This window comes from Haliaeetus albicilla, chromosome 6 (assembly GCF_947461875.1).
Source record: "Haliaeetus albicilla chromosome 6, bHalAlb1.1, whole genome shotgun sequence".
Lineage (NCBI taxonomy): Eukaryota > Metazoa > Chordata > Aves > Accipitriformes > Accipitridae > Haliaeetus > Haliaeetus albicilla.
Window position 1 is genome coordinate 31161851 of NC_091488.1, and position 26778 is coordinate 31188628.

At 45.6% G+C, this 26778-nt stretch overlaps 2 protein-coding genes across 5 annotated transcripts in view; one reads left to right on the forward strand and one right to left on the reverse strand.

Annotated features, from left to right (window-relative positions):
• The window catches only part of GJA8 (gap junction protein alpha 8), a 55466-nt gene extending 39877 nt beyond the window's left edge, over nucleotides 1-15589 (reverse strand). The window contains exons 1-3 of one of the 3 annotated variants that reach the window (XM_069785411.1): nucleotides 15342-15589; nucleotides 15051-15249; nucleotides 4778-4905 (exon numbers count right to left, since the gene is read on the reverse strand). The gene's annotated coding sequence lies outside the window, so the exon portion shown is untranslated. Of the gene's footprint in view, nucleotides 1-4777; nucleotides 4906-7433; nucleotides 7549-15050 lie in introns of those variants that run through there. The other 2 variants (XM_069785410.1, XM_069785412.1) reach the window with 2 other exon arrangements.
• On the forward strand, nucleotides 7379-26469 carry GJA5 (gap junction protein alpha 5). Of its 2 annotated transcripts, none has more exons than XM_009915334.2 (2): nucleotides 7379-7591; nucleotides 23611-26469. In XM_009915334.2, the coding sequence occupies exon 2, from the start codon at nucleotides 23664-23666 to the stop codon at nucleotides 24771-24773; it is 1110 nt and encodes a 369-aa protein (XP_009913636.2). In that variant the 5' UTR covers nucleotides 7379-7591; nucleotides 23611-23663; the 3' UTR covers nucleotides 24774-26469. The 2 variants fall into 2 exon arrangements, with proteins under 2 accessions (XP_009913636.2, XP_009913635.2); XM_009915333.2 differs by lacking the exon at nucleotides 7379-7591 and adding an exon at nucleotides 12442-12889.
• Nucleotides 26470-26778: the final 309 nt, after the last annotated feature.

Consider the following 26778-nt stretch of genomic DNA (forward strand, 5'->3'; position numbering starts at 1 on the left):
CAAAGTAGCTACTGCATCAGCTCACAAGCTTAGCAAAGATGTCAGTTATGTCCTTTTCCACATATTTGGGCAGTCAGGAGTTGAGGAATCCATCGTCTTACCCATTGCTCCACAGCCCAAAAAGCAATCCACTAAATGCAGCAGGTTGCAATTTAAGTGACAGCTCCTCTCTCCTTGAGCTCAGTGGCATGGTCTACGTGCTACAACCCCCCACAGGACTCAGGGCATGGTGTCTCACAGAGCAGGAGAAATGGCTTTTCAGGACTGTCTCGGAAATGCCCTGGCACATGAAAAGAAAGATGTCAATCTATGAAGCACTTCAACAATTGTTCCGTAACTGCAACAGGAACTTACAGGCAAGGATAGTCTATATGAAACCTGTGGACAAAGTATCCTCTGCCAAGGGAGTCCCCAATCAGGGCACAATCTTCCAGAAGGAAGAAAACAAATCCAGAATGTAGGTATCCATTTTTTAGGAGTCTTTCTTGTTGAGAAAAGCTGGCCATGAAAATAAGTGCTGATACACTTTGCTAACTGAGAAAACTCAGGCAACCAAAACAAAAAAGCTACTCTGACAGACCTGCACCTAGAAAAGCAAATAACATGTGTTTTTAAACATAGAAGACTCTTCCTCAGTGAGCAATCTAACCCCCAAATTAGGAATGTTATTGATGCCTTGGGGCTTATGTGCCGATGTATAATATTACTCACCAGATACATACATAGGTAGATAGATACATTTGTGCTAGTCATGAATTTGGTCGTGTTCTTGTCCCTATCCACGTCACTACCATATATTTTAATATGCTTTGGGACTTATCCTTTTTTTTTTCCTGTGTTAAGACTGGCAAACCATTTCAGTAATTTCCTTTTTTTTACTTTTTCATGATCTATAACAAAGACTCCTCCTCAAACCAAGGCCACTTGGACTCCTTAATAGCTTCATCTAAGGAATTTTTGAAAAATAAGATTAATAATTTCTCTTTTTACTACTTCTCTTGATATGCTGAAGAAATCCTGTGCACTGATATGATTTACCTGTATAGAAGCTGCTGCAATGACCTCAACATGCTACAGACCATCTGCTCCCAGCAACTTATAATCATAGCATAATTCAGATGCGAAGGGACATCAGGAGCTTTGAAATTCTTGCTCTTTAACTTCAGCTGAGACCAGCCTTCCTTTTTGACCCTAGTTTCCCCAGCAGTTCATCTTTACTACCAGTACGAGACAGACTAGGAGTCTAGCCTGGATTGTGGCAAAGCTGAGGAGTGTTATAGTTCGAAGGGCAGCCTATTATCAGATAGAGCAATTTGGAGGCTGCTCCATGTAACACAAGCAGCCTCAAACAGTCCCAGAGCTCAGAGGGCTTTAAGACAGCTTAAGGTATGCAAGTGGTGGGTTTTCTCTGCTATGTCCACATTGTCTTTCACTGCAGCTTACAACCCGCTCCAGAATGAATTTCTCCATATTAACCACACTTACTATGTCACCACCTGTTCCAACAACTGGAAACGCTGCAGGGCATTTCTGACCATCACCAGCTGGGTTCAGCAACTTGGACAGGAGGTAACAGCAGAAGACTAAAGGAAGCAGGAGGCCCAGATATTTCCATCTTTGGAGATCTCTGGCCATTACCAAGGCCAGATAATATTAATGTTGGCATCACATTAAGTTTCTTCAGCTCCATCTTCTTTTCTCATAGTTCAACCATCTCACAGCTTTGTTGCCCTTGGAAACAAAAAGTGAGCTCCCATCCAGTTCACCACCAAGCAGACTGCCTGCACAAAGCAGGCCAGATACCACTCCACAGATCACCATTGACCTCTGTGTGGATTCCTGTAATGCTGGTCTATTTGCTTACACAGCTGCAGGCTACTATTTCACATCAATTCAGTAGCTGAAAGATAATCTTGTATTATTCCTGTGCTGGAGTTTCTGTGTGGGTCGACTTTTCAGAGTGGAAAATAATTCTTTTTAACTATATGAAGTGATTTCTGAAGGTATCTTTTTAAATGTAAGGATGATCACACAGTTCTGAGCAGAGGAGGAAAAATGAAAAGGATTGCTCGGGTGGAAGGAAAGTTTTGTCCCCTTGACTGGAAAGAATTTGACTGGAAGACTGGCTTGGATTTGCCCAGACCTATGAGATAGGAATGGGAGAAGAACTCCTCTCAAAGGTTTTTGGGATGGGGCTATAGGGAGCACAAAAGACAGCACCTCCTGTGACCAGTATGGGCAGCCACAGGAGCTCCAGGAGAAACATTTAAGTCAGGTTTAGATTTATCCTGGATTGTGGTGCTTGGGGAGTTCTCCAGATCTTAGGAATCCAATGGCATTAAAGCACCAGCAACTACTCTCAAGGCAGCGTTCCTCACGTTTTCCAAACAATTTGGGAACTGCAAATCAGTGCAGATTTCTCAGCTCAGTAATTGTGATGTTGCCTCAGCATTTTTCTATCAGTATACTTCAAAGCCCTTTAGATTTTCTCCCCAAATGCAGCCATCCATCCTCCTCCAACAAATCTCAGACCTCACTGATTATTACCAATAGAATTATTGATGTTAGAAATGCTGATGCAGGAAGATGAGGCTATTTAAGAGTGTTTTACCAGATGTTAGTTGAGTGATACTGCACCATTTCATGCAGTACATTGCAAAACCTCTTTCTTCCCTGCTGTGTTAAATTGTTACTTTCCCTGAGAGGGAAACGTGGTTCTTCACAAAGCTGGCCTGAGAGAAAAGTGGGGAAAGAGTGTGGGAACAGCAAACAACATCAAGGCTTCCCATTTCCCTATTCTCTGCTTCTTGTGAGCAATCTTGCATGGCTTTTAACCACTGCAGTTCATATTCTGAAGTGCTTTTTCAGTGGGAATATCCTGTGGTGTCCCTGGTTTGGTGACAACACTCCTAAATACTGAGTGCATTGTCAAAAATTCAGTCTTGGGTTCTTCTTGGTCTGAAAGAACCAATTTACTTTTCTCCTTCAACAGACATAGGATAATTATAGGAAGCCCCCACATCATACCATGTGGGTATCACATGCAAAAACCATCTATCCTACTAATGTGCATTGCTTAGGCATCTCTGTTTCTCATACACACAGAAAGCCAAAACCCATCATCCCCAACCAGGAAAAAAAAATTGCTTATTATTTTAATAGCTATTTTCATCACATCTCAATTGGGGGTAGGGGCTAGTTTTTAAGGAAAATGAATTTCAGTTTTCTCATCAAGAAGCCAAAATCCGTATTTGAATACAGCTCAAAACCAATGAATTTATAGCTACTTCAACTTGTTTCAATCAAGTTTAAATATCTCTTCCTTTTCCACCATCTTAAGGAAAACAATAAACATCAGCGAACAAACACAATCCTGTCTGACATCACTTACTGGCCAGATTTTATCACCAGCTTTCTGCAGGAGCTCATACACGGGTCTTAACACAGTGCAAGCCCACTTTGATATCATCTGTCAATCACCAAATCAGAGAGATGAAAAAAACAGCAACCCACAAATGAAACATCTCGGTACAGGCTAGCAGTTTTGCGTGTAGTTTCCTGCTAGGTGTGCCATGATCACACTTCATCTTTGCCTCTGCTAGCGTTAAAAACAAGAAGCTACAGCGTGCAAAGGACCCAGTGAGAATGCAGTGCCTGGATTTATACAGAGCAGTCGGCAGTTAGGAGCGGAGCGGAGCGCATCGCACTATGTATGAGGAGCAAGGGGAGAGAATTTAAATGGAATTAAATGGGAAGTTAGGTGGGGAAAGGCCTATGTTAGGCCATTGGCAGGGCTTCAGCGCTCAGAGAATTTCCTAGCCTCCTCCTCACTCCTCATAGCTTTAAACATGAGCACTGCTCGTGGCCACCTGGAGAGCCAGCGTGGCTCTCTGCATGGCCTCGGCTGGCTGCCGCAGAGAAGCCAGGGCACTCACGTCCTTGCCTTTGAGGCTGTAGGTGACTCAGGCGCACACCTGTTTCCTCTGCAGGCTGTCACCTCTTCTGGGCAGGGGGGGGCTGCCAGAAAAAGTCGGGCAGACGGCGTTTTACCAGGAAACCCAGGTGTCCAGAAACACAATTAAGGAGATTTGAATTGGAAATTGCTTCACCCTTCCAGAAAGCAAAACTGGATACAAACCTTTTCCAAGCTTTCCTGTAATAAATACTCAGGACACGAGGCCAACAAGTAGAGGTGCCTAATGCATCCCTGTGAGCCTATTTGCCTTTATGCAGCCACACAGAAGGTGCGGCATGAAGGGGCAGGGCTGCCTGCTTCCCTCGCACTGCTGGAGTCAACCTCATGGCACACTTTGGAAAGGGAAGCCCCTCGGAAGGCACCTTCCCTGCGTGCCGTGCACCACAACGTTGCTGGGCGTTAGTCTAGCTTGTGAGCTCTTGCCAACAAAAGAAATATAATTTTATTCTATGCACGTGTGTGCCCATGCACACGCACGCTTAGCATGTGGATATTTGGTCTTCTAATATAAAATGTACCCTTCTAATCTGCTTGGGCCTGCAGTGTCCTCCTGCCTCCTCCATTTGCTGAAATTTGCATTGTTCACAGAAGGCTTCAGAATCCAGCGAACACACATCACAAAATTGGTAGGAAGAACCATTACTCATAAATTTGTGCAATTAAGTTCTTAATTTTACCCAGGAGGTCATGTCTTGAAATGCTTTCAGACCATCACAGAAGAGAACAAGCTGGCTGGGAGCAATAAGCACCATCTGAGAATCCTCCCCTAACTCAGGCTGTTTACTTTTCAGTTTCGCTCACCACCATCCAAGTACATGTCTCTTTTTCCTCGAATCCTTTTACTGTTTCTTCCTTTGAAGTTGACTTTCAGGGAAAGCTCTAGAGATCTTGGCCTTCAGAGCAGATTCAAGTCCTGATTTCTCTTCCCCCTGTGAAGAATGTACAGTACAGGCTGATGTGGTTCTACCCCACAGCAAAACTAGCTGGCTTTATGATGAGACGTGTGCCTGGGATTCTCTCCACACTGGCAATATTGCTTAAGCAGCCTTTTTCTAAAGCCTCAAGCTTTAGAGCTGGGAGATCTCACAGCAGCACAGCTACCTAACCCCACCACGGGACAGCACGTCCCAGGAACTGGGTGCTGGCACTGGCAACCACACCACGTGGCAGCATGTCGCAGCCTTCTGGGGTGAGAGGTCCCCCAGCATCCATGTGTCCAGCTGGCTAGTAACCTCTGTCATCCCAGAAGTTTCTGAGCAACCATGTTGGCTCCTGGTAGAAAAGACAGGAGCTTCAACAATCTACAACCTTTTCCCATCTATGACATTTGTACACAGAGGGACCTTTACGCGGACGAACGGCCCCAAGCCGTAACTATATTGAGTTACTCACATGACCAAGTCTTTGCAGGATCCCAGCCTCAGGGACTACTGAGAGTCCAACAGTCCTGAGCAACTGACAAAAAGACTCTCACAGCATACATTTGGGGTTGAAACACTACTTACTAGAACAAAGTGCAAATTAAGTTATACCCGTCCAGATGACACAGATTCCAAATAAGTGCAAATAAAATATTTTCCATTGCCAGAACACCATCATGTGACTTACATGTGGCATCCCTCACAGCAGAGGCGATTGAGAAGTAGCTGCTGTCTGCCTCAGAATTCCCCCAGCAAAGCTGGCCTAGCTGGCAATGTAGGGTGCTTAACTTCCAGGCTATTAAATCTCATTGAAATCAATGCAACTCAAGAATGTACTTAAAATTAAGTAAACGCCTATGAACTGTAATGAACTAGGATGCTGCACTCCTCTGTGTGCTTCTTTGGCTGATTTGTTTACCAAGGTAATCTCTCGGACAGAAATTAGAGAAACCTTCTAAAAGCTGTAAGAATACCTTAAATAAATCCAAGATTGTTGCATTTACATTAAAACTACCAAGTTTAAGACCCAGTTTCTTAGTCCCTTCCTGAGATCATGCACTCACTTTGACCCTCTTATAAGCGTCTAACCCAGATAAATTAAAAGGAACATATAAACCAAGATCTTCTACCACTTGCCAGTACAAGATGCATTATTGCCCTAGGCCTCGGAGAAAACTGTAGCTTTGCATTCACACTTTTAGTTAAGCTAATGAGGAGAAGAAGGAAGAGAATTTTTGAGGTGGGCTCTTCTTCCTTTCATCTAAAAAGTGGTTACTGAGTTGTTCAAAGCTTGTGTGCATAGCTCTGCGGGCTCAGTTCCTCTCAGCGCCTGACTTTCTAGAGACTACTACTGCACCATTGAAAGGAGAGGTGAGTTCTTCCTATATGCTCCCTGGAAGCAGGTTAAACTCTTGGTTAGCAGAGAGCCCTCTGAAAAAGGGATATGGCTTTGCATTAAGCAGAGTTTTAAATGCTTCTCAGTTACTTGTTTTATTTTCTTCTTGTTTCCTTGCAAATGATGAAACTCCTTAGAAAGGCTCAGGCAGCACAGACACTTTCTGCTTGTGAGTCTAATAGCTTGGCTGTCCATTCTTCTCACCAGCCGCATGCCAGCATGTTTTTAGTGACTTAACGGCACTGCTACTTTGGGGTAGCTGAATGGGGAAGCAGACTGCAGCTGCTTCTAAAGGATATAAATATTTTTTACAGTCGGGGGGCTCCAGCAGTCCAACAGGATCAGGGACACCTGGGCTCTATTCCTGGCTCTTCTGCAGACCTACCATATTGTTTTGCTCCTTTCAGTAGCTCTAAATGAAGACCTTTTCCTGCCAAATTTGTAATCTTAGGTGTGAGGCTTCCATTTGAAAATTCCAGCCACTATAAGGAATTTGGGCTGATGGGGCTAGCCTATGAATGCAAGCCCTGGCTTTCATTCAGTAACAAAATCCCGTGAAAGCCATTGCACTGGTGAACACCACAAATGGCTCACAGGCCAACCTTACTTGCACCATTTACCATTTAGCCATCTGCTCCTTTCAGATATTATTTTATGGCTTTCCTTTGTTTCCACTGAGGCCTAAACAGGAACAAAATTTTGAGTCTTGTCGCTAGCCCTTTTAAATAAATAGCTCTGCCATTGCTCTAATAAGTTTGACAAGTTGGTCCCAGGCCCTGGCCAGGAAGCTAATAAACTTCAAGTTGCTTTTCTATTGTTTTCCTAAAACAATTTGACTTCCTTTCTGATAGCCTCAAATTCCTTCAATAAAAATAGAGTAGCTGGGAGCCAGAGGAAGAGCTGAACTTGAGCCAAGTTGTGCTTACAATGCTGCCTGCGTAAGATCACATTTTTATCCTGATCCATGAAGACTCTTTAAAAGAATACCAGGCAGACAGCTGCCAGTGCATATCAGGAACAGCTTGGGAGCGAGTCTCCCCCAGCATCGGTCCTCCAGGCTTGAGGCAACCTCCAGCCGGTGAGCCAGTGTCAGACCATAGCAGGAGGCTGAGCTCCTGGGAGCTGACTGGGGTTTGCTTACCCTATCCAGAGTGTTCTCCCTCAGACACGGATCTCTTCTGGGAGCCGAACGCTGACAGAGAGGTGGGCTCCAGCAAGACCAAGGGGCTGTGCTAAAGCTCACCCTTCAGTCAACTTCACCTGCTCCTCCCTCTACCTGTGCAGTCTCAGCAAAAAGAGGTAAAGGTCTGTTCTTTCTTTTCTTCTCACTTTGGGAAACATATACATGTATATATGTATACACACATATTTTTGTAAAGCAGCAATTCATCTAGCTGGAAGTGTACAGGACAAGATGAATGTCTGGTGGCTAAGCAGGTGAGGACTCCACTTGAAAATGACTTGCTGATCCTTTGGACAAATCCTTTATGCTCCCTGTGGTTTGCTTCCTCCACCTGTAAAGCAAGGAGAGTGTTTATAGGAGCTGTAATTACATTATCATTTGCAAAGCACTTCTCAACTACTCAGAGATGCTGCAGAGTTGAAAAGTGGAGGCAGTAGCTGTGAGAGTGCTGTGCTTTATTTCTAGTAAAATAAAGCTGACAGCTAAGCATTTACTTTGGGATAGATGGTCATTTCTCGTCAGTGAGATGAAAACCTCTTCCAGTTTTTCTTGCTGAAAACGTTACTGGCAAATGAGACTGACACACAGTGACATTTCACGCTTTGCAGTTTCTTGGTTCCTCTTTTCTCACTCTGTGCTGGTTTGGTACTCTGGGCTGGGGAGGGGACAACATCCATCTATAATGGAATAATTTGGGATTTTTTACTAAATAAGAAACTGTGACTATAAAACTGTTCCCCCTCATTCAGGGGCCCACTGTCACATGCTAATCCTGTTCCCTTGGTCCCAGCCTGTCCTTGGGAATTTGCCTCCTGCTGGAGGATGCCTTCAAGCTGTCTCCAGAGGTCTAATGTATAACAGAGAACTTCCCCCTCCCTCCTTCTCTTTCAATCATATTCACACATGGGGATTTTAGATAAAATGTTTCACCAGGAAGGTACCATCCATTGGTGCTTTAGAGAAGGTACTAGAGGTGCCTGTCCAGCATGGGACAATATGACAAATCAGAATAAGTGCAGTGATGTGGCCAGGCATCAGAGGTGAAATACGTATGAGAAGTTTCTATCTCAACTGTTGTTGGGTGGTGTTTTTTCCTGAAATTTCCCAATGCAACAAATCTGATATCCTCCCCAAGCACAAAGTCCTCGGTAATGGCAGGAAAGTACAAGACATTTTCCCTTCAGACAGTCTCTTGAAGTTCTCAAATCTCAGGAGAGCATCTACCCGCATTTGAAACAGCCTTCCAGCAAAGCCAGATGCTCCAAGAACATCTGTTTTATGTGAAGAAGCTCTTTCATATGTGAGCTCTCATCTATATTACTGCATATTTGCAGACCTTCTCTACGCATTGAGTTAGCTTGCTTTTTTTGTTTGTTTAAATCCCTGACACAGAATGAATCCTCCATTAAATATCCATGGGATCAATGCTGAAAAACTCATCACACAAACTCTATTCGGGATTTACCTGGCTTCTGTGTGAAAGGGAGCAGCTCTGATAAGGCAATAAGGCAAGTACAGGAAATAGAATGAAAAAGGGACCTCTTAGCTTATCAGGTTCAATCCCTTTGAATAACAGGCAAGTACAAAACAAATGGCCTTTTCTAAACTTACTAAGCTCTGTCCTAAATCTCATTAGGCTTCCGCCCTCACTTGTGCTACTAGAATGCTGTTCCAGCACCTCCTTCCCTGCTCTGTTGCTTAGAAACCTTCTGATTTCCAACCTAAATTCATTCACAGCCAATTTATATCTATTTATTCTTGTGCCACATTGTCCTTTAGCTTATGTAGCTCTCCTCTCTCCCTAGCACTTACTTCCCCAACCCCCAATTCCTAGAAGTATTTATAGGCAGCAAATTTTTCCTCTCTTAACCTTTGTTCTGCCAGACTAAGTAACTAAGCTCCCTTATAGTATTCACCCTGCAGGCACATCACACCATGTTTTAATTACTTTGGGTAGCTGCACTAGCATGAAGTTCAGTGCAAAATAATTAATGCAGAAAACTCAGGCTGGTACCGCATCTATTTTCAAATCAGCTCAAACATCTCCCTGCAGTCACTTCTGTGACTGATAAATAAACATACTCTTGGCCAAGAGACACCCCCTGTCCCTCTGATCACCCCGTTGCCTTTCTTTGCACCTGTTCCAGGCTGAATATCTTTCTTGAACGTGGGTGAGCAGCACTGCACACACTATTCTGGAGGGGTCTCGCGTCCTCTTGGACGGCATTAATCTCACTCGCTGCAACTGGAAATACTGCTATGTCCTGAAAGCTCACTTGCCTTTTTCACCCCCACATAGCATTGCTGGTTCCTCCTCCTTTGGTGACCTTCACCCAGGACTTTCCCCATCTCAGTCCTGCCAACTAGGAACTCCCAGTTGCTAAAAGAGATTCCTGTTACTCTCTGAGCAACAAGTTCCTAGCATGTGACTTTGCACTCTTTCATTTAACCTCACCTCGATCACTCCAGTCACAAAAAGCCTCCAGGTCTCCTAGTGCTGGAATCCACCTCTGTCCTGACAATACCTCCCAGCTTTGTTCATCAGCAGATTTCATTAGCATTTCTACTTTCAGTGCCAAGGTAATTAACACAAATATTTAAAAAGATCAGTCCTAAGAGCAATCTTTGAGCAGCCTCACAGATAACTTCCCTTCAACCTATTAGGGAACTGTTGTCTCAATTCTGTCAGTCTCTTACCCACTTGAGGATTTCTCTAATAATCCCTGTCTTCTTCAGCTGAATCTTCTCCACTAATCTGCTTCTCCTGGGACACCATATCTATGCCTTACTGAAGTCCAGGTAGATAAGGTCTGCTATGTTTCTTTTACCTAGAGGGTGGGGAATCTTACCCCAAGAAAGCTATTGACCTTTGATCAAAAGATGGTACATGTTGCCCTATTTTTCCCTTACCTCCTGGCTTTATTTCTCCTTTCCTTCAAAATCTGTTCCACAGCATCATAAACTGCTGAGATCTGCAAGCTGCACATGGCAAGCTGTCAGCTGTTCTCCTCATTCCCACTGTCTGGGGGAGCATTCTCTTCCACTTGCTCTCCTCACTCAAGTCTACAAGTTTTGCATAGCAGTCTCTTGGGGAGGGGAGGAAAAATCCTTCTTCCCAGTTTACCAGCAGGCAAAACAGCTATTTCTCTAGCTGTGGAGCTGAAGAAACTGCCACGACACCTCTGTTTTCCCTTGAAGAGGGTGCAGTAGAGAAGAGAAGGGACAACACGTTGAGGTGCTGGCTGAGGTATCCATACAACACCTCTACCCACCTTTCTGTCTTTTGCCTCCCTGTCTGCCTTCACCCATTTCCTTTCTGTGCATCAAAATCCAAATAGTTACCACCACCACCAAAAAGAGCTCGTAACAGCTACCTCACATGCATGATGCATATATTGGACAGAAACCTTCTCCCCTCCCTCATTCATTCAACAGAACTAGACTGTATCTGCTGGATTCAGAGATTAACTCTGTGGGAGAATGAGTATGCCACACAGGAACAATACTGGGATAGGAAACACAAAGGAGTGAGCAGGGAGAATCAGACCTGATCACCCTGAGTGTGCAGCAAAGTGTCAGCCACGCAAGGAGGGGATTACATTTCAGACAGCTCACTTGCAGGACCTGCCTCTGTATAGCACATGAGAAAAACTTGACAAGCCTTAGCTAGCCTATCCCAAAGCCATCTGTGAGCTGGATCTGTATTATTAACACCTTTTTTTGGACACTTCTATAATGAAGTCCTTGACAATTTCACTGGCATAAAATCAACAGGACTTTACATAATAATGCTTTATGGAAATTACTCCAGAAAAACAAAAGCACACAGTGATATTCTCCTTCCCATGAAATTCCATCAGACCTATACAACTGCCAGGCAGGAGAGGGAGAAACAACTCCAGAAACATTCTTGTTTAATTTGAAGTCACAGAAAGCCTTTCAATGAAGTTAGAAATGAAGTGGCAAATGACTATGGATTTCTCCATACCAGGAGTTTACTGAGCTGCTATGGGAATTTACTGTGCACTGTATGTCCTGCACTAACCATCAGTGAGGATTCAGCCCTCTTGAAAAGGAGTTGCACTTTTAATTTCAGAGTGAGTGTGTCCACATAGGGCAAGCCTCCAGAGGTAGCCTCTGCACAGCACTGTCCCCCATGTAGGCTGGCTTTCAATCTTGTGACTAAAGGGGATACTAAACTAGTGGGAGAACAATGATTAGAAGAGTTGCCAGCCCTGTGTTTTAGTCTCTGGACTGCTTTTGCTTCATGATCTACACTAGCTGCTGCATAGGAACCACTGGGCAATTATGTTCTGGATGGGAGATATCTAGCCCAGGAAGGATTGCTGGAGGGACACCCGCCAAAGCTTGTGCGCAGCAAGTCAATTCTCAGGGTAGCAGATTCTTCCATGCAAATCTCACTCTCCTGACACTGGGTCTTTGAGACCAGCCTTTATCAAAGCCAAAAAGCATCTCTGATTGACCTTCCTCTCTGGGGCCTGATGTGCAGGAATCAGAGGCTCGACTTGACACATACATGAAATACAAGACCTCCAGACACTTGATGTGCCAAAAGCATTTTTTAGAAAGGCCCAAATGCTCGTGTGCCAGACTGTGTGTCCAGGGAGGTGGTGGTGGGGGGTGTGTCAAAAAACACCTCTCCTGGCAGGCAGGTTATACTCTATTTATCAGTAAAGGAGCCTGTAAAACCCTCCTGGGAAGGATCAAGTGCCCTATGGGACACGGCTGCAGCTGCGCTGGGCCTGTGGTCCAAGCCAGCAGAGCGAGTCCTATGTTATTTGAAGAGGTGGAAGACCCTGCTCCACATGAACTCTGCTTTGTCAGATTAAGCTTGAACAAGTCAGAAAAATGTCTTTCATCGACCTCTTGCATGGAAAAAGCTTCCCAGGGTCTGGTTGGTGTAACTGTGGGGCAACCCTGTCTCTTTTCATTTAAGGAAGGCTTAGACCGTGGCATGTTATCTGGGGGAGGAGGTGCAAGGAACAGCAGTAGCGGCAACTGGAAGGGACAGCACGAAGCCGGCAGCGAGTGCATCCTGTCGGCATGGGGAGGGTGGCATGGGGAGAGGCTGAGAATGGAGAAGGAGGAATGAGATCCATGGTCTTTAAAGGAAAAACAACAGGAAACTAGGTTTGAAAATAGAAAGATTAAGCTGGAGGGGGTGGGAGAGACAAGAAAAGTAGGTGAAGAAAGAAGAGGGGGAAAGGCAGAGAGGCAGTGGGGAAGACAAAGTGACACAGAAAGGGGGTGGAGAAAAAGAGAGGAAGAGAGAGAGAACCATATTAAAGGAATAAAACCAAGCAACTGAGAAGAACAAGGAGTCCAACACAACTGCAGAAAGGAAAAGTGCTAAAGCAAGGAAAGGAGACAGAAAACAAAATACTCGAAATAAGGTAAGTAACCATGAGGGGGAAATAACAGAACTGCAGAAGCATTGATGGCAGCTCAAGCTGTCACACTCAAGGGGAAAAGAGCATGAGGGGAGAGAAGGACTTGGTGAGGCAGGAAAAGAAGGATGGCCAAAAATAACTTAAGAAATTTACTTTTTCTTTCAATTTCTTTCCAAAACATTCCCACTAGTACCAAGATGGGCCTGGGACATTTTAAAAATTAAACTCTTTTTGCCACAGGCAGCTACAGAAATGACGGGGAAGCCTCCCTGCAATGAACATGGATACTGATAGATTTCAATGTACAGGAAAGCAGGATAAGAGCCCCAAGTATCCTCAGACAGTATAACGTGCAAATTGCAGTTTCTGTCAGATCCCATTTCAGCATGCTGTCAGGCTGCTCAGGGGAGGGTGGTGAAGGGAACTCTTACCTATGAGAGGCTCTCAGGGTATAAACACTTTATCAAGTGTTTGCGTGAACCGCCTATATTCCGAAGTGCACAGGATGGTTTCAAAATATTGCAGTTTCTTTTCCTTGAGAGTATTGCATCCTGGCTGGTCTGTGACATGGAGCCTGGGAATGTAACTCAAATGTAGAGAAGCGCCTTGCTCGTATCTCCCAGTCACCAGTACTGTGCACGCTGCAGGGGGAATGCCTTTCTTCTCCATCCCAACACTGCCCAGGGCAGCCTCAGCAGAGAGGCACACAGACCTAGAGGGACAAACACCCTCTCCCACTAGCAGCTGCTGCTTCTTTTTATTTGCCTTCCTAACTTTTTTCCCCTTTTTGTACTTGGAGTAATTATTCAATTACATTTCCATTATTTAATACTTCTAGCATTGCCAACACATATTTCAAACAGTAGTCCAGCTTGAAACACAGTACCCCTATACATCCACCTGGAAAGAAACAATGACAATGACTGTAAAGGTTGCTGCTATTTGCCACCTCTGATCTGTGGTGACTCCTTTGATTTCCTAAAGAGTCATTTTACTGGCCATTTCTCATGCCTAATGAGCTTTGTGGCACTCTGATTTTAACAGCTCAGGTAAACTGAGGCAGTGCTTCTGTCCCTGAAGTACTGTAAAAACCATCAGAGAATCGTGCAAGTAGCATTTCTGGACAAACTTCAGCTAAAAAAGTCACAAGCTGAATGAGCCTTAATTGTTGAACTCTTCCTCCGTGCTAATAAACCTGTCAAAATACCTCAGAGAAGAAGTACGTGTAAGAGTTTTTCCTTACTGCTGCCTATGTGATTCTCTCTTTAACGCTAAAGAACTTCATGCATGTAATATATGTATGCATATGTGTGTGCAGCTAGGAGCAGGTTAAACTGTTATTCAGAAGCCTCTTAGTATTCGGTATTTGTACCAGAAGCCAAACAATTCTGCATTTGCTGGTCTTTTCAAAATCTACTCTGAGAACAGTGCAGAAGATTTCTAACTTTCTTCCCCCTTTCCTTGGGAGCAGAACAGTAGTTTAGGAGAATTTCTGAGGCTTCAGGGTTTAAAATACTCATCAGGCTCCGGTCACTTGGGAACTATGTTAAGTATTCCTGCTACTAAAACTATTCAGGGTTGTTGATTTTTTCCGCTCAACGGTATATATTATCACAATATTTTACTATTTCGGACTTTTGCATGAAAAATTTAAATCTTGCCAGAAAATACAGAACCTCATACCCTAGCCTCTCTTCTCTTTTTGACCTTCAGACAGATTTCACACATTCTGCACGTTTGCCCTTGTTTTCTAACTTATCTCGCAGCATTGAAAATAGACAAGAAGGAATGAGTAATTCAGCACTATACATTGTCATTAGGGAGCACATTTCAGAGACTGCTCTACACCTTGGGTGCTGTTGTATGAGGCACGAGGACAGAGGCTTAAAATTAGAAATAGTTCCCAGGAGCCACCAGAGAAACTTCAACCTTTGGGCTAAGAATTCATAAAGAGGGAAAAAAATGATTTTTATTGCTGTTGATAAGCAACAGAGAGACCTCTATGAAAAATACTCTAGCATGCCAGCTCTTTCCTGAAACAAAGAAATATTCATGCCACACAGCCTGTAATGAATATAGAGATGCGTACTTCTAAATGTCTCTAGTGTATCTTTAAAGAAGAGTCAGTGGGTTTTAATGTAAGAACTAAGGGGTTTACACTTACATTTCTGTCTTTCTTCATTATCTTTGTCATTTCGGACATGCCTTGAGAATGGTTGAGAATTTCTATACAAACTCCTCTCCCTTAGAAGCAGAAAAGCTGACGGATGCCCTGGCCAGGGCACAGGGTCACTCGGGAAGTGAAGCAGTCCGGTGAGGGTGACTGCTGCAGAGCTCCAGGGTCTTCAGCTGCACTTGGATGTCTGGTAAAGAAGGGAGGGAATAGAAAAAGTGTCTCCAATTTAAAGTCAGATAAAGCTATCCAAGAGGACTGAGGTTAATTATTGCTTCTTACTCCACTTTCTTCTGTCATGAAGGGGCAAATTACTTAAACCACGTTTCTTCACAAATGGCCCCTCAGTGGTGTCTCTCATCTTCTGGATGTCTGACTTTTAGATGTGGTCCAACTGGTGGAAGTGATAAACTCTCCCACTCCAGCGTTAACCAGACAGAGCTCTGCTTTGAACATACTTTATATAGTGTTAAGTAAGTACACTGAAAAAAAAAACCAGATTAGCAACATCTCCAAACAGATTCCAAAATTAATGAACACTTTTTACCTTAATCTCTCACTGCCTTAGTTCCTCAGCTGTAGAGTTGATCTAATACCATCTCCTCACCTCCAGGTGGTAATGAAAATAAGTAAATTAATAATTGTGAAGCAATCAGATACCGTTGTGATGAAAGCCATAGGAAAACCCATGAGGAAACTAATAATTCTGTCTTTAGAACTGGACTTGAATAGTGTACTGTAAATGAGGCACAGGCCACCCACTGAACAATGACGAGAAAACAAAACATTGAATAGCTGCTGTTCAAGAAAGCCCCAGCCAGGCTGGCACAGAATAAGGCAGGCATCCTGTGCAAAGAATGAGGTGACAATGTGAGGATGTGGTTAAAGCCTCATACATATGAGGCACAGGCACAAAGAGATTGAATTAAGATGACTGAGAACAGTAATTCTAGCATTTCCTAACTCCCTACTGCTGGGTTTTGCGAATTTAATATTGGTTGTTTTCAAGGGCGGGGGGGGTGGAGGGGAGGAATGTGCATATATATGTACATACACTGAGTATATAAAATAATCCACTCACAAGTTATCGCCAGACTTTGCCATGAATGAGAAATTAAATACCTGAGGCAAGGATACAGCAATGAGGCTGGAGCATGAAGAGAATCCTATGGATTTTTTGAAAGAAAGAAGAAATGAGATTTGACAAGGTAGTACTAAGTGGGAAGTAGATAGTTAGTGAAAATTTCCCCCTCCTAAAGCTGAAAGCATTAGCAGTCTGGGTGCTGTAGAGAGTTAAGTGGTCAAAACTGCCAAAAAGCTGAAGCAAGGCTCAGGACGGCGTAAGCTTGACTGTGTGAGAGCAACAGGAAAGTGATAGGCAGGGAGACACTGGGGGGAGAGGAGGGAAGAAAGGATGGGAAAAGTCTGAATGAGAGCCCTGTCCTTCTCCCAGTACCTCTCCAGTCTCTTTTATTTCAACACTATAACAAGTTGCATCTCATGCAGTCTATGAACAAGCCTAAAATCACACGGACAGGTATTTTTGCTGCTATATTGGGCCCAACGTGACGCCTGCCATCACCTCCACATCTCCTTATACCAGCCTCCTCCACTGGCTAAGCAGTGCCTAAGGTCGGTTTCTCTCAGCAGAGCTCAGGAACTGCTTTACTACAGCAGTCCCCAAATTTCCTAGTATGTTTCTGTTTTCTGGAGTTCCCTCTGCCCTGTTTGGCTGTCCTCTCTCCTGTATACAGTACTGCCCAGCTTAGCATCAGCTGCAAATTCATGTAAGTTAGCTTCTCCCTGGAAAGATAAAGAAACTGTAAAGAGCATCAAGCTCTGTAATCCTGAACTGGATGCTCTTCATCCTGTTAGTTAAGGAGTAATCTGAGTAATATCCATTAGCCTCTTTGCAGCATTTACATCAGAGAGAAAACTGATGTTTTTTTCTAGCAAAAAGCACATGTGAGCCTTCATTTAGGTTATCCCAAGTCCAGTTTTGCTGGGCTCCCTAAGCAACCGTGTTTCTCTAAGGCACAGAGATAATCCCAAGAGAATTAGAGGGTGCTCCCTCCATCCAAAATGTAAGCCTGGATACCACTATCACATAACTATTTGATGCAGGCTTTTCAAACACAGTGGGACAAATTCATTGCTCAGCTTGACTCATCTGAGTTCAAGGTCTTTTCTGTTCTTGGTCTCCTGCATCTACATCAGGCAGAGCTTGGCCCTAATGTCTGGATATATGAAAGTACAATTTGACCATGGCCAAGGAGGAGAAAAAATAGCATTAGATGGGCTGGATAGACAAATAATAAAAATTCAGCTAACTGGGAGTCTGCAGCTTCCACCATCACTTCAGATGAAAATATTCTACATAGTACTGTCTTCCATGTGTGTAACACATTCCTGATGTACACACGTGGAGGTGTTGAGTGATTTCCCTCTGTCTGGGTGTCTGTGTGCGTCAGGATGGGTGTGTGTTCAGGAGGTGACGGGTCATTCAACTCCCTTATCTTCTCACCCACTTTCTTTTTTGTGAACTCTGAGATTTTCCACATTTGGAGAGGAGGGGGAAAGCATACCTCATGAAGGAATAACAAGCTGTCTGCAACTGCAAGCAGGGCCAGTGGTCTGGATACCAGCATGGCCCTTCCAGAAATTGCAGTGAACTCAGGAGGAGCAGAGACATGAGAAACATTTGATGTCTGCCTTCTAGGACAGGAGCTGTTAACATGGAGCCCTGCCTCTTCCATGAGACTTTAGCACTGGAGTCAAAGTCACTCTCCCTGATACTGATTCAGCACAGGACTTTGAACCCAAGCAACTAGAAAAGAACCTATGCAAACGTGTCAGACTTTTTTTTAATAAAGCATAAAGAAGTACAAAAGTACAAAACTATTTAGTCCCGATCCATGCACAGATGAGAGCTACGAATTTGGCTAAAGAACTGGCCTATTTCAGGCAGAAACTTAGCATAAGTACATGCATGCACATATGAAGCCAGAGGGATAGTGCTTGGAAAACAATGCCTAATGAGTCACTGCTTGTCTATTGTATACACATATGAAGGAGCCAATGTCATTAAACAGTGAACAAAAAGATACATGCTGAGGTGGGCTTTAGCATTGATCTATGTTGCAAAGCTCTGAAAAGCCTCTGGAATTCAAAGCATCACACCCACGCTGTACAGTGCATTTCTAACTTTATTCATCTTTTAACGTTGTAAGCCATGTGCCCCCAAAATGCTTCCTGACCAGGTCCTGGCAACAAAGGAGCACTGTATATGTACACTGAAAAGGCTGGTTCTTCCTTTTGGGCACTGACCGCAGCTGCGGGCTCTGCCAGCAATAACAAGATGTTGACCTCCTAGAAAAGCACAAAAAACCCACCCCAAACCCACACCTCTGGTTCTGCCAGGTGTACCTGCTGTCAAAGGGTAGCACAAGGGGGATTTCTTTCAGGTGACCACAACAGTCTTGTCCCAGGGCACAAGAGAGAAGGGCTGCAGTCTGTAGAACCAGATGTTCTTGTGCTGTAGAAGCAGCATTGTGTCGCTATCACCAAGTCTAAGAGGACAGAAAAAAGGACACAAGTTTGCAGGTCACAACCCTGAGCTCTGTCCCTGGACTGCCTCTGCCACAGTGACCTTGAACAAGCAGTCTGCCCTTTCTGTACCCCAGTGATCACCATCTGCAAGATAAAGATGACAGCATCTGCACTGCGTGGGATGCTGTGAGGCTGGACTACTGTTAATGGGGGGCTGGAGATCCTTAAGTGAAGGTATATCTGTAGAGCAAAGCAGCATTAACTGACCTCCAGCACAGAGCTGAAAGTGTCCTTCCCAAGTGTCTACAGTGTGAGCAGCCAGTTTTGCAGTGCGGGGACCACTCAGGTCTGGCTGCAGTCTGACAATTGTCAACACAGGGGAAAAGGTCTCTGCCCCCATACCCCCATGGTAGCTATCTGTTGTGCCACATGCTGGCCTGGACCTGCTGTGAGGTGACACAGCTGGAGGAAGGAAGGCCACAAGCAATTCCTAGGCACTGACCGTGCCACAGCTGGCCACTGCACAGGGCTGTCACATGTCATGCACCCAGTACCTAGAAGAGACATCTGCCTCCCCATTCGGTAGTTCAGAGGGGATGGACTTTTTGCATGGCCTCCACACACAGCCCCATGTCTGGTGTGTAAGCCTCTTCAAAACATCTTGAGCCCCAGCCTTCCGGTTCATTGGGACATCTGATTAACTGTCGTATACATACACTTGTATCCAACTGAGCAAATCACTTGCAGATTGGGCAAAAATACAAGGGCTTTGACTTTGTTACTTTCCTCCTGCCTGGGAACCGTGTTTTGGAGGAGCTTTCCTTGGAGACCCTCTCTGTGCACCCCTGGGACCTGCCGAGGGGAAGAGGTGAGCCCAGCAAGGGAGAGCAGAAACAGTGTTATAATCAGGTGCTCCACTTTATTTTAGAAACATCCTGCAGAGATGGCGACCTCCTGTCACTTTCCTTGTGGGAAAAGTTAGTGTGAAGTGTCAAGCTCAGCTATTTATATCACTGCTGATAGTCTCGCCTGTCTTCTAAAGAGGGGGAAACTTTCTTCCTAACAACCCCCAGGGAAATAAACTCATATAAAGATGATGATTGCACAGGAACAGCCCTTCTGGCTCTCTGGTGTGAATTTCCTAGCTGTTCCTCAAAGCCCCGGCTAGTCCAACCAGAAGGAGTGCACCAGCTGGAGCAAGAAGCCGTGACGTGAAACGTTTGCCTGTCCTTCAGACCGTGCAGCATCACCGAGCGGATGGGCAAAACTGCTCCGAGAGCAATGGACACTTCCCCTCCCACAGAAGAAGGTAGTGCAAAAAAGGAATGGTGGAGAGCAGCCCGTGACTGCCAGCCAGGCATACCAGCAGGTGCCATCCCCGCTGGGGTATTTTTATCATGGAATTTGGCAGTCACAAGGCAGCCCAGAGCTGAGTGCACTCCACGCCTGGCCTGCGGTGTGATATTCGGTTTTCCCCAGCTTTAGTAGCGTTTCAGGTGATGATTAAGCCAGGACGGCCACGTCGCTGGGTTTGTGCCAGGCTGCGCTGCTCTTTGTCACATACGCGTTTCCCGGTGCCAAGATCCCATGACTGCGCACAGCTCCTTTGTTGATCCAGCAGAAAGCTGTCAGCCAAAAGCACTGCTGGGCAGAGGCCCAGCCTACAACTCTGCACGAAGATGCATGACTCTGCTGTCAAGACAGTCTTCTATCAGGTGCTGAGGCCCTGCAAAGATACCCAGAGGTGTCTTTTGCTGAGTCACTCCAGAGTGAGACAAGATTTGCCCGACTGAGTCCAAACTAGGAATATAAAAGGCCACAGATGCTCACACACTGAGAGCTCAAAGCATGCGAGGACAACAGTAGTCTGGGAATGAGGAAAGGGAACTATATGGAAAAATCCCAAGAATAGTAAAGCCCTGAGGAGAAAGTCTAGGTCAGAGGCAGTCCTGCATAGCCAGGAAAAGCTGTCAGGGGGTGACAACAATCCTTCTTTGCTTGCTGGCAGCAGAGAGCTGGATGCTCTCTTCTGTTGTTCTAGAAGGCCGCTGGTGTGGCATTGCAATAACTTGCTAATAACTAAAAAGCATCTAAGCCAAAAACACTGCTGTAGAAGAGGAACTCCTCTTGGTTTCCAAAACCCGTTATCCTGTGGCCACCTACACCCTTGCAGTAGCCACCTCACCTCTCTATAGGGCTGTAGCAAGATGATCAGGAGGTGTCTTGGGGCAGCCCCTCCTTTAAACAGCCTGTGCAGGGGAGCAGCCAGCAGGGAAGGGCAGGGAAAATGGCCCTATTATCTAGTCTAAGTCTCATGGCTGCCAGCCTTGGATCCTTCTGGTTTACATCCTCTTGGAAAATTTTGTGCATGTGTGAGGCAGGTGAATTACTGTTATTCTCGCATCCGTTAGCATTTTCTGGACTTCTCTTGTACTTACATTTGCTTTACTTTGTGTTCTGTACACACCGATTTTTACAATTTGCGAGTGTCTAGGTTTAGTAGTCTTCCCTAGGGAAAACAAGCCATAGTAAAACCCCAAACTACCCGCACATGGTAGAACTAATGGGAAGAGGTGCTCAGTTTATGATTGCACATGCCCATGACAGAAAGGAAAACTCAGCCTTTGGCACAGCCAGGAAGAAGTGTGTTCTAACAAGCAAGGTGAATTAAGAAAAGGCATCTGTCAGCTAACAACAGCAGGAGCAATAGGGGCACCTGCAAACAACATAAACTCACCTGGAAGAATGAGGACACCCACCATTGTTCGTGCTGTCTTGGAAGGAATATCTCACTCGTACAGCTGTGCTGCAGTATATTGACACAGGATGTACCTGGAGGTAGCTGGTTGCCTTGTCTGTGCTCTGGGAAAAAAAAATAATAAACCCCCTGATTTCAGTGCAACAGTCTGTAAATATTTCCCATCACTGATTTATCTGCCTGTATTTAATCCCCTGGTGCTCACAGAATGAAGCCATATGCTAATTTCTCCAGAGCGCAGTAACTGCACTAAAGCCATTTCAGAAGGTAAGACAGACCCACACATTCACCGGTTTTTACCAGTGCAGACAAGAGGAGTCAGAAAGACTAGCTGATTTTCTGTGTTACTGCTCCTCCAGTTCTGGGCTGGCAGCAGACGAGAGCTTCTGCATACGCCAAGCAGCCACCAGGATCCACATCAGCACAACTGCAGCATACCTGCCAAAGCAGGGAAGAGCCAAAGCCCATCCTTTGCTTCCCGGTATGCCCCTTCTCCCTCCTCACACGGCTTCTGACAGGCAGCGGGGCAGCAAGTGGTCACCTCCCTGCCTCCTTACACGGGCAATCCTCGCCTTTCTGCACGGCAGCCCTCAGCAGCACCAGGAGTTTAAGGATTCAACCTTCGATCTTTGTCCCATCCATCCTTGCAGATGGACACCGCATATAAACAAGTGATAGCATAAATCATCGTGCGCTGCTACATTAAATTAGATCACTCACATAACCAGAGGGGGGGATATTGTTCCCCCAACAAGTCTATCTCTCTGTTCTCCAGCTTTTGCTCACAGGAAACCTACACAATATTGCTGCAGTAAATTTTCAGCTTTTAACAGTGTCTACTCTCCACAGACGTTCTTTGTACAGTAAAAATAATTGGCTCTTAAAGACAAGACAAGGGACAATAAAGAAGGGGAGTTAACAATGTGGTCCCTACGGCTTTGGGATTTACCTAGTCTAGTGCGTTTAATATTTCATTATGATGATGATTAAGTTCTTCATTTGTTTATTAAAAGGATATTTTAAAAAAGAGCGACTGTGGGAGAATATTATCTCCAAGGTAATACTGCACACTTTATAGCACCTAGCCCTTAACTCATGCACAAGGGAGAGCTTTGCAGTGCCCTGGGAAGGTAAGTATGGTGAATATAACTGGATGAAGTGATTGCTCAAGCACTCCCACAGAGCCCCACAAAAGATGGATTAAACCCATCGTTCTCTTTTTATCCATGAGGTTAAGTGACTTGGCCAGAAACAGTCTGTCAGAAACAGGCTCTCCAACATCTTCACTGCAATCTTACTATCAGCCCACCAAACCTTTCCTCTCATCAGACCACCTACCAAATAGCACTTCCCAGGAGCTGCTGGTCCTTGGGAGGCATTTCAAAGGAGGCTTTTTTCTTTGTCTGTGTCATTTGAACTGTGAATTTTGTTTCAGAGCTTAAGAAAAAGAGGAGGAAGTGAGATCCACCGTGTAGATTTTGCAGCAGTTCCCTCTCAGAGAGGCATGACGGTGGCAGCAGATTAGGTTTACAGGACTGGCACAGCTCACCCAAAGTCTTAACACTCCCCAAACCATTTGCAACTTGTAAATGAAACACTTGCAACTGGCAACACTGCAAAACCAAAGCAAAACCTATGGGCAAGGGGCAGGTGGGCAACAGGAAGATTTTCTCTGCATTTCTTTCAGTAATGGCATCGAGCTCTGAAACGAAGTCCAGAGCTGCGAGCACTTCATGTTCCAGGGCGCAGGAATTGCACAAAGGCAACATATGAAAGTGCCAAGGCACTGCTCAGACCAAGCTGTAGACTCCAGTCTTATCTCCCAGGGGATCAGCCCATTAAGGATTCCCGAGAGCACAGTTTGCAGACAGATGACTGCTGCTTTAACTACACAGTCCACAGAGGATGCAATATGCAGACTGCAGTGAAAGGACTTTCTGAACCAGGAATAAATCTGGCTCACCCTCAAAGTTCTGGCAGCCCGTTTAACAGGTTGTAGTTGGGTTATGCAAAATAGATCACTTTCTTTTTCAGTAGCTGAATAAAAAAAAAACACAAACAAACCCAAAGCATTGTTTTCAGTGGATGTGAAACAAAGTTTTCAGCAAACCAGACCTCATTCATTTCAGGTCAAATGAAAACATTTCCTTTCACACAAACCAAATCATTTCACTCCTCCACGCATTCCTGGTTGCGCATTTCCTAACCCTCCTTAGAATCACTCTTTTCTATTTTCTCCCACAGAGGCTGTGTCCAATTCTCCCTTCAACACTTCTCACCCCTCCTGGTGAGCAGAAATGGGGGACTGGAGTTTCCTAGGAGAGTTCCTCGAGGAGGTCCACAAACACTCCACAGTGGTGGGGAAAGTCTGGTTGACCGTGCTCTTCATCTTCCGGATGCTGGTGCTGGGTACAGCAGCTGAGTCCTCCTGGGGGGACGAGCAGTCTGACTTCATGTGCGACACCCAGCAGCCCGGCTGTGAGAATGTCTGCTATGACAAGGCTTTCCCCATCTCCCATGTCCGGTTTTGGGTCCTCCAGATCATCTTTGTCTCCACCCCATCTCTAGTATACATGGGCCATGCAATGCACACCGTGCGCATGGAGGAGAAGAGGAAGATGAAGGAGGCAGAAATAGAAGCCCATGAGATGAAGAGCAACGGTGACACATACTACCAGCAGAAGTGCCCCGTGGCAGAGAAGGCTGAGCTGTCTTGCTGGGATGAATCAGGAGGCAAAATCATACTCAGGGGCAGTCTGCTGAACACCTACGTCTACAGCATTTTGATTCGCACTGCCATGGAAGTGGCCTTCATTGTGGGACAGTACATCTTGTACGGGATCTTCCTGGAGACACTGTATATCTGCCAGCGGGCACCTTGCCCCCACCCTGTCAACTGCTACGTTTCCCGTCCCACAGAGAAGAACGTGTTCATCGTCTTCATGCTGGCTGTGGCAGTGCTCTCCCTATTCCTCAGTCTGGCTGAGCTGTACCACTTGGGCTGGAAGAAAGCCAAAGAGAGGTGCTCCCGGTCTTACAAACCCAGCCCCAGCACAGCCCCCGGCAGATTGGAGTCTGCCCCGCAAGTGGAAAGGGCCCAGATGTACACACCTCCACCAGATTTTAACCAGTGCTTGTCAAGTCCCAACGGGAAGTTCATCAGCCCCTTCAGCAACAAGACGGCCTCCCAGCAGAACACTGCCAACTTCGCCACCGAGAGAGTCCATGGCCAGGAGGATGCCGCTGGCGAAGGGCCCTTCATTAAGTCCAGCTACGTGGAGAGTCCAGAGGTGGCCAACGAATGCGCGGCACCCGCCTTCCCCGAGAACTACTTCAATGAGAAACGCCGGTTCAGCAAGACCAGCCGTGCCAGCAGCAAGGCAAGGTCAGATGATTTGTCTGTGTGACCTGCCTCCAGGAGGGATGAGGAGAAGGAGCAGTCTTAGCACTTAGTAAAACTTCTGCAAAGCGGACTCCAGCCTCTTGCCACTAGGCTCTCTCTGTTTTAACACGCTCTTGCTCCTTTTCAGTGAACATCATTGTTATATTGCAGACAGCACCTCTCACAGCTTAAGGCAGGGACAGCCACTGGGAGACATGCATGGAAGAGAAGCACCAATCTCGAGATGTGAAGCTCTCGGCCATATTTTCATCATGGGACCCACAGGGATTGGAGACTCACCATCTTTAGCCTGGTAGAGCACAGGCCAGCAGACTCCTGAGGCTGCCCAGCTGGTACCCACCGCGACACTGTATTCAACAGACTGACTGGACCTCAACCCCCTTGCATCTTCTTTGATGTCTATTCAACATTCTCTACAGCTTGGCAATTATACTGAGCTGAAGCTTCTCTCACTGGCAGGGAGCAGAAACACACCTGTAGGCTTTCTGAAAGACTTTCTCATCTGCTTTGTTCTCGCTCTTTCTAACTGTCCCTTTCTCTACCTGAGCCCAGATATTTTATACCAGTTTACCTATAAAGTAAACCCTACTTGAATTTTTTGACACTGTGTATAGAACTCTTCCCCACAAATAAGGACGTCCGTGGTCCCCCATGCACAGCTGCCTCATGTCCAACATTGGAATCCCTTCCTCATTCCTAAGTCAGCGCAGAAGACTGGCCCCAGGGATATCGCTTAGACGACCAGTTGATGAAGACTAGGGAGTTTTCCCAAGATACTTATGTCATCAATTCTAAGCAAGACATCCATTAACAGAAATAGAGACTCTCCTGCGAGAACAGATATCTTACTAGTAAAAGAGACGAACTATCATGTGGAAACAAAGTGGGTTTCCCTTTTTAAACTTGTCTTTCAAGCAACCTGAATGCTGCTGAAAGGGTGCTGCCAGCAGCCCACTTGAGAGAAAAACATCCTCTGTTTATCTGCAGAAGAGGTACAGCCTGTGTCTTCTTCTCACTAACCCACCAAAACACTTCAGCATCTTTTGCAAGGAGCAAGAGTCCTCTCCGGGTCCTGCACAACATTCAGCTCTTGGCTGCTCTCTCAAGCCTACCAGCCAGTGCAAGCCAAGATATTTGTCCTCGCAGTAAGTCCCTGTTGTTCTGCCATCAGGTCATCTTCACCTCCACTCCATCCCTAGCACATATGGCATAAGAAACCACCCATGGACCAGCTCCTTCCACCACTGTAGCCTCTCAGAGAAGCCACTGGGACCCAACACTGCAGTCTGGTGGCTGAGGTCTGTAGGCAGCTCCCACTCTAGGTATGTTTTCTCAGTGCAGGGCTGACATCCCTCTTTTAAAGAGATTTGCTAAACAGAGCTAAGCTGCTCCCCGTTGTTCACCCTGCGCTGCCTTTTTGGACACAGGCCACAGCTTCCCAATATTGGACTGCATGAGCGAATGGCCGGGACCAGCTGATGAGGGGACTGAGCCATTCCCTCTCTTAGGGACACTGAAAGGGATTGTGAATCCTTGCTCTTGATACATAGGTAGCTTTGGTACAGTTCCCTGTACATATACATACATATTCACACACACAGAGGGGGAAAACCATTTTTTTGTTTGTAAGGTGTTTTATATACATGTATTTCTTAATAGTTAATTGTGCCTAGGTTTCTCCTAATAAAGTTCTAACTCCATCTCTCCTTGCTGATGTTTCTCCTCTCATGTGGCTGAGAAAGAGCTGCTAGCATCGATCAGGCTGCCTGCCAGCCTCTGCTGCTCAGAGATCACAAAAATTCCCATCGCCCAGAGTGGCAGGGATGAGGGGAGGGCTTGGCCAGGGGGATAAATAATAAACATTGGGAAATGATTGATTGACTGGCTAACAGAAACCCCCTCCAGCTCCCCTGCTTGCCTCTGCAGTACCAAGGAAGACTGGGAAGAGCTGGCCAGAGAGCAGAGCTTCCATCCTCTTGCAATGGAAACGCTCCCTCCTTGCATCCCCT